Genomic DNA, 7,359 nt, shown 5'->3' on the forward strand with positions numbered 1-7,359 from the left:
GTCACTCCATTAAACACAATTCAGAACAGATCATGAGGGTATTATACTGCACTTCATGTTCAGGTTTCAAATATAAATACTTTTCTATCAAGCAGTGGAGATCTTTCATCTTACATGATCTCTCATTGAGTTTGTCATCACGGTTTATTGTTTCACACAGTTTGTAAGTTTTTCTTTTCATAACATTTCAGAAAGTAGGCGGTCATGTAAACAGACACAGAGGTCGTAAGATCTTCTCTCCTGAGACATCAGCGCTGATCTGAAGACAGAAGATATCAACTGGATCTGCAGCACGTCATGGAAACATTGACGAGACATTCATATGAAAACTAAAGTGTCATGTTGTACAGACTCAATGTCATCATGCGACACAATATTCACATGACACCAGTAAATCATTTCACGATCTTCATCATCTAACCCTAACCCTAACTCACACACGTGTTCTTAAGTCTTGAGTAAAGAAACCTTCAGTCGTTATTCAGGATTCATGAGAGAAACGTTTAGCCTTTATTTCCTCACAGCTGAGGTTTTGAAATCAAAAAGCATTTCAGCCATTACAGTGTGCGTGCGTGTATGTGTGTTGTGTGTGTGCGCGGGTGAGAAAACAACTCATCAAACTGTGATGTTTGCAATCAAAAACCTGAAATCTCAAAATGAATCCAGCATTTCTCATGAGCAGCTGTTTTTAAGAGATCTTAGAAGAAACAAACTATGAACAATGAAAGAGAAACCTGTGAGCTTCAGCTTGACGAATCTCTCTCACACATTCTGTCTTTACTGTTATTGTTTGTGGTGAGTGAACAGAATGGTTCTCATACAGTAATGTTTAATTGTGGTTTGTTAGCTCACATTTAAAGGGGTCATATAGCGCGAATACGTATTTTTCTGTGTCTTTGTTGTGTCATAAGTTTCTCAAGCATTTATTAGACACGTAAAATTGCGAAGAAGAAAGTGGCAGAACAAAATATACATTCTATGTCAAAGCGAAGGCTCACTCAGACCTGCCTGAAACATCTCGTGTAACCAAACCCACGCAAATCTACATCAGTTGGAGGTATGATTTGACTAAGACCGCCCAAATGTAAACGCAAGTAAGGTGGGCGGCCCTTTCAATACTAATGAAGAGGAACCTGATGTTCCAAATATGAAAGTGACCTATTTGTCAGTTATGGCGACCTATACCTAAAATGTGACCTCTGAGAGGAGTGAACACACATACTCTGAGATGCTAAACAGTTGCACAGATTGTCAGATCTGGTTGATGTGTTGTCTAGTTTGGACAGGACAGCAGATCTTCTCGTGTGTGTGTTCAGATAAATTTAGATCAGTTTTGTCTTGTGGGATTTCAGATGTAAACAGGAAGAATGTGCTGGAGACGCTGGCATCTAAAAAAAACTGCCTTTCAATCCTGGCTTTCTGTTTCTCAAGGCAAGTTTCAATAATCCAGCGAGGAGAGAGCTGAAGAACATATGTCTGTCTGTGTGAAGAAATGCGACCTGATGTAGTTGTAGTTTCTGTACGGAAGGCCTGCAGACACACAGATATACGAGTATGAACAACACACGTGTCATCTCTTTGTGATGAAGAAAATGGAGCAGAGGTTTCTTTAGGTCTTTTGGTGAACATTATAAGCATCTCATTTCCGTTCATTCATCGGCTGCTTTGTGTTTCCTTCCTGCAGTTCTGCATTTACACAGCCAGAATGTTCTAGAGAATCACTATTGTCTTCTGTTTGTGTCTCAACTCAATCCACACAATAGAAGAGCTTTCCTTTCTTTCCTTTTCATATCAATAATAAAAACATTGACTGCGGTTTCCGCAGATCTTTTCTTTCTCCAAACTTTCTTCTAAATGTTTCAGGTTTGCTTCAGAAAGTCTTTTGAGCTCCTCTCACATTTTAAAACAATCAATTCTCAAATATGTGTGAAACTTTTCCTTCATTATAAAAGCTATTAGAAAAAGAGAAAAATATATTTTTAATCAGACTAGATTTATGTGTAAAGTTCTTGTCGCTGTACAGTGTGTATTTATATTGCTTATATGAAACATGTTTGTGTTGTTCAACATCTGGATTATTCCTTTAAGAACAAATCAAAATAGAAAGAAGGTTTTTTTATGGAGCTTTATCTAAAACAAACAACAACAACAACAGTGTGTGTGTGTGTGTGTGGCCTTGTTTGTACAGTATATCCCAGTGGGGGCTTAAACCTAAATGCACACCAACTCATGGGGACTCGTGTCACCGTGGGAACCAAAATTGAGGTCCTCATGGGTAGAAATGCTTATTTTTGAAAATCTGAAAATGCACAAGATCTTAAGGTTTTATGATCTTAAGGTTTAGGGGAAAAAATATACAATTTGTACAGTATAACAATCATTACGCCTATGGACTGTCCCCACGGAGATAATAAACCAGACATGTGTGTGTGTCTGTGGCCTTGTTTGTGTATCCCGGCGGGGACCTAAACCTGAAAACACACCAACTCATGGGGACTCTTGTCACTGTGGGGACCAATATTGAGATCCTTACGGACAAAAAAGCTTATAAATCGTACAGAACAATATTTTTTGAAGATCTAAAAATGCATCAAATTTTCAATGATCTTTAGGGGAAGCGTGTGTGTGTTTGATGAATTCTCTAAATCTACGTTATTTCATTAAATAATACCTGTACAATACATAAGTGAAAGAGCTTCAGTTACTAATATTCACACTCCTGTGTTTATGATCAAACTGTGTGTCTTTCATTTAGCAGTCGAATAAAAACCTAGGGAAGGTCTTCTGATCTGATTTACATTCAAACAGAAAGTGAATAATCTTCTGTACAGTAGGTGGCACGGGACACTTGCGATGCTTTCAATTTGAATCAGCTGAAATGATTCTGGAGTGAGTGGATGATTCCTGATGATCTCATTTGATAATAAAGTCAATGTAAATTCACGCAGAGACGCGACAGCTGAACGTCCAGGGATTCGCAGCATATGGAGTCTTTGGTCTTTATGCCAGAATGTCGCTTCTTTTACTGCACCAGACCACCAGCACCACCATAGCCAGGGTGAGGAACACGGGTACGAGGATGAGCAGAGCCAGCGTGTCGTCCGGCGGGTCCTCGTGATTCACACGCTCCAGCGTACAGTTGGAGAAGAAGCGTTTGTGGATGTGGATGATGAAATGTTCTACCACTGGATTGGGCCAGAAGCATCCGATGCGGCCCGAGGTTATCTCAGTGCAATAAGAGAAGATGTGGTACTCGCTGAAAACACAACGAGAAAGAAAATGATTAGCTATTTCAATCTATACGTTTGCTTTATGAGACTATCAGTGCATCAGTCATTTCCTTTAGAAGCAGCTCATGTTTCCACAGTTGAATGGATTTGATTTTATGAAACAAAGAATATGTTTTTACAAGAGTCTTTTTACACATTCAGAGAGAGTGTGTGATGGCAAAAATCAGTCACACAGATAGGTTTGAATTATCATCATCATACTCTATCTTCTGAATAAAAGTTAGGGTTAGATCAGAGCCTGCTCTGATCAGAGTTACAAATGATCTGCTTATGACGTCTGACTGAGGTTGTATCTCTTTATTGGTGCTGCTAGATCTTAGTGCTGCATTCGACACCATTGACCACAGCACGCTCATAGACTCGAAGATAATGTGGGCATTAAGGGAATCACTTTGAAATGGTTTAGATCTCATTTATCCGACCGTTTTCAATGGGTTGTCACTCAAATCGCAAGTGTACCACAGGGCTTTATATTTCCTTGAAGCCTCATGAAACACAGAGATTCCATTGAATAGTGGAATGCATAGTTCATATTAAAAACTGTCTAAGTAACAATGTTTTAATACTGAACTCGGACAAAACTGAAGTGTTTCTTATTGGACAGAACAACCAAGAATACTGTTTAACTATTGATGGATGTTCCATAAAACCCTCATCTGCAGCAAAGAATCTTGGCGTTTTATTCCATAGCACTCTCTCATTTGAGAACCAGGTCGCCAACATCTGTAAAATTGTGTTTTTCCATCTTAAAAATATATCTAAACTATGTCATATGCTGTCACCATCAGATGCAGAGAAGCTTATTCATGCCTTTATGACATCAAGACTAGATTACTGTAATGCACTATTAGGTGGTTGCCCTGCAGGCCTATTACAAAAACTCCAACTGGTCCAAAATGCGGCAGCTCGAGTTCTTACGCGTACAAAAAAGTATGAGCATATTAGCCCGGTTCTGTCAACCTTGCACTGGTTACCTATAAAGCATCGTATTAACTTTAAAATCTCTACTTGCCAAAGTTTAAGGCTGCACTAGTTAGATCAACCGGAACCAGGAACACTTCCAATAACAACTGATGCATTTGTTGCATCAGAGAGTGCAGAACAGTACTCTACTCTCAGCCAGTCTTGTCTCATTGTTCCAAGGTAACTAGAGCGGGCAGGATGCAGTCCAAGGTTACCAGAGCGGGCAGGACGCAGTCCATGCCTAGACCTGACAAAAGCTGAGATGATAGCGCTGGATAAAGAAGTACGTGGACACGTCTTCACTACAAAATTTCAGATGCTATTAGATTATTAATGATAATCTTAAATCTAAATGTTTTTTTATTTTGCCTTGTTGTGCAGCCCTGTCGAGCTTGTGCAGAGGCCAGAGGGGAACTGAAATCCCCTGGTTAGTCCTGGTTTCCCTCTGAGGTTTTACTTTCCTCAGTTTTGGGTTCCTCGCCACCGTTTGCATACTGTTTTGCACTGTTTGCCTGGGGCTGCTAGAAAGTTTTATTTAATTAACACTGCGTATAGGAATTTATAGTCTGTCTGATATTTGACCTGTGTTTCTCTCTCCTTATCTTAGGTGTGTGGTTATCGATGGTGGCTGCTGTGTGTGTGCGTGTCTGTCTCCTATGTTTCTGTGCCTTTTTTGTTTTTACTTGTATAACCTTATATGTTTTGCTTATAGTCAATGTTTTCTTGTACAGCTGGTTTGTAACAATGACAATTTTAAAAAGCGCTATATAAATAAAGCTGACTTGACTTGAAACACAACCCACAAATGTATTTAATGTAATTTTTCATATTTTCTATTTTATCTATTGTATTTATTTTTGTTGCCCACAAACCTCATGACATCATAATGGTTTCTAAATGGGAACATCATCAATGGTGTTCAGTGTTGTTTGGTTATTGACGTTCTTCATAATATCTGCTGTGTGTTTTGGCCTACTTTCATATAAAATTCCCCAAACGAATGTTTAATTTTTGGGTGAAAAGGCGAACATTCATGAGATTGGAGTGTGTGATCATGTACAGGCATTAAATGAGAATCTCTGTTAGAGTAAAGTGAACCTCCATCAGGACACACGCCTGATAACATCACAGCTCACAAAGTGATTTTGTAATAATGGATCATAATCCATCTGCTGATGTTATCAGTTAGGAGAGACTCGTCCTGACACTGAAATCATGTGAAACGACACCTTTGATGAGCATTATGAACTGAAATGATAGATGAACAAATGTCCTGTTGTCATTTAAACACAGCGCATGAATGTTAAAGAGCTTTTCTCCGATTAGTATGCAATTGATCACATCAGCGTGTTTGAGATGCCAATGGTCCATCGGTGTCACATGATGTTTAATGTTGTATGATGATTTGAAGGAAGACTGTTGGCTTCAGACAGATCTGGAAAAATCTCAGTAATTGAGTGACCCAAACAAACACCTCATCTGATGTTCATCACATCTCCAACACCACTTTCTACTGACAGAATCTGAGATTGTCTGATTATTATGACAGGGGTTTCGTAACATTACAACCCATCAGAATTAAACTTCTGTGTTTAATGTGAATGAATCCCTGATGATGTCATGATCAGGTTTAATACAAAACAGACATGACATGATCTAACATGAATCAACATTCTAAACACCTTCCAATAATAAACATGTTTATTTTAGACAGCTTACTTCACAAGTTAAGACGGTTCCAATGGATTGTTAAAGTCTAAATAAGCATTTGTAATTTATCATTGTTTTATGTTGCTTTTAGAGTAGAAATACATTTGTATTAATAATTGTGAAATAAAGAAATCTCTTAACACTCCTACATTATTGAGAATGTCATATATTTTGAATTGTAATATTTTAAATACAATTCTTGTTACATTGTTGTTATTGAAAAATAAAAATTCAGTCATGATTTTCTCGCCCTTAGATTGTTCCGAACCTGTATAATTTTCCCAAACAGATCTCGTCCCCCCTTGACTCCCAAAGTATTTTGTTTTTCTACAATGGCAGTAAATGAGGGATGATGTTGTTCCAAATATCTTTGTGTTCAGCAAGTTTGAACAATCTGAGGGCGAGTAAATGATGACAGAATTTTCATTTTTGGGTGAACTAACCCTTTAATGTACTATGCATAAAACAAGAAAAGAAAAGATGGGGTTTTCAGGAGGCAGAGCAACAGCTGGGTTCTTATCATGAAAATGTGTAAACAAGCGTTTGGAGGATGTTTATGATTTCAGTTGATGTTTCACAGAGTGAATCTGTGGAAACGTGATGAAGAATGTCACACTGAACTCTCAGAGTTCCTGGAACACGTTCTCTCACAAACTGTTTTATAAATATGTGCAAATGACTCGAGGGTGAAAAACATGAAATACAGTACGACACAACACAATACACACAAATCAGAACCTTTCATTCAACACGCCTGCTTATGATATAATATAATAATGATTCAATCTACTACACTTTTATAAAAACATGATGAGTTATCATTACCCTATGAAGTGTGTGAGGTTGCATCTGTCTTGCGGTGTCACGTGATCCATGTGTGATTTGAATCGAGCTCCACACGTCTCCATCTCCAGCAGCAGAAGCGAGTGGTTACAGTCATGATGATGCTGATGTGTTAAGGATAAATCCACACTGTCTGTGGCTGAAGAATCACAACACGACATCTCATCTTCAGTCATGACATCTGTGTATATATACTGTATCATCATTCATGAGACACGCTCACCTGACAAACCCCTCATCACCAGCAAACTCGCTGCTGACAAAAACACAATGACAAGTTTCAAAAAAACGTTCACATATCATCTGGTTGCCTCTGTCAGCTGTCAATGGCAAATCATCTCTTGATGTGACATTATATTGTGTCTGTCACTTACAGGTAGCATCATATACACACACTTTCATTCATTCAGAGAAGCATGAATATGAGTATTACAGTTTTTCTCAATTGTTTACACACATTTTCTGAAAGCATGCCTCATACTCTCAAAACTCTACACACAAATAATAAAACACAAACACAATGGGCAAAACCCCTCTATTCTCCAGCAAAATG

At 38.3% G+C, this 7,359-nt stretch overlaps 1 protein-coding gene across 2 annotated transcripts; it reads right to left on the minus strand.

Moving 5' to 3' along the window:
* Positions 1-483: 483 nt before the first annotated feature.
* Positions 484-7,057, minus strand: LOC306889059 (receptor activity-modifying protein 3). 2 transcript variants are annotated; one of them, XM_079447726.1, is made up of 3 exons: positions 7,030-7,057; positions 6,789-6,945; positions 484-3,256 (listed from the first exon to the last, which is right to left on the minus strand). In XM_079447726.1, the coding sequence occupies exons 1-3, from the start codon at positions 7,043-7,045 to the stop codon at positions 3,001-3,003; spliced, it is 429 nt and encodes a 142-aa protein (XP_079303852.1). In that variant the 5' UTR covers positions 7,046-7,057; the 3' UTR covers positions 484-3,000. The 2 variants fall into 2 exon arrangements, with proteins under 2 accessions (XP_079303852.1, XP_079303851.1); XM_079447725.1 differs by having other exon boundaries at positions 2,119-3,256; positions 6,789-7,054.
* Between the last annotated feature and the right edge of the window lie 302 nt (positions 7,058-7,359).

Source organism: Barbatula barbatula, assembly GCF_947034865.1.
Source record: "Barbatula barbatula genome assembly, chromosome: 23".
NCBI classification, from domain to species: Eukaryota; Metazoa; Chordata; class Actinopteri; order Cypriniformes; family Nemacheilidae; genus Barbatula; species Barbatula barbatula.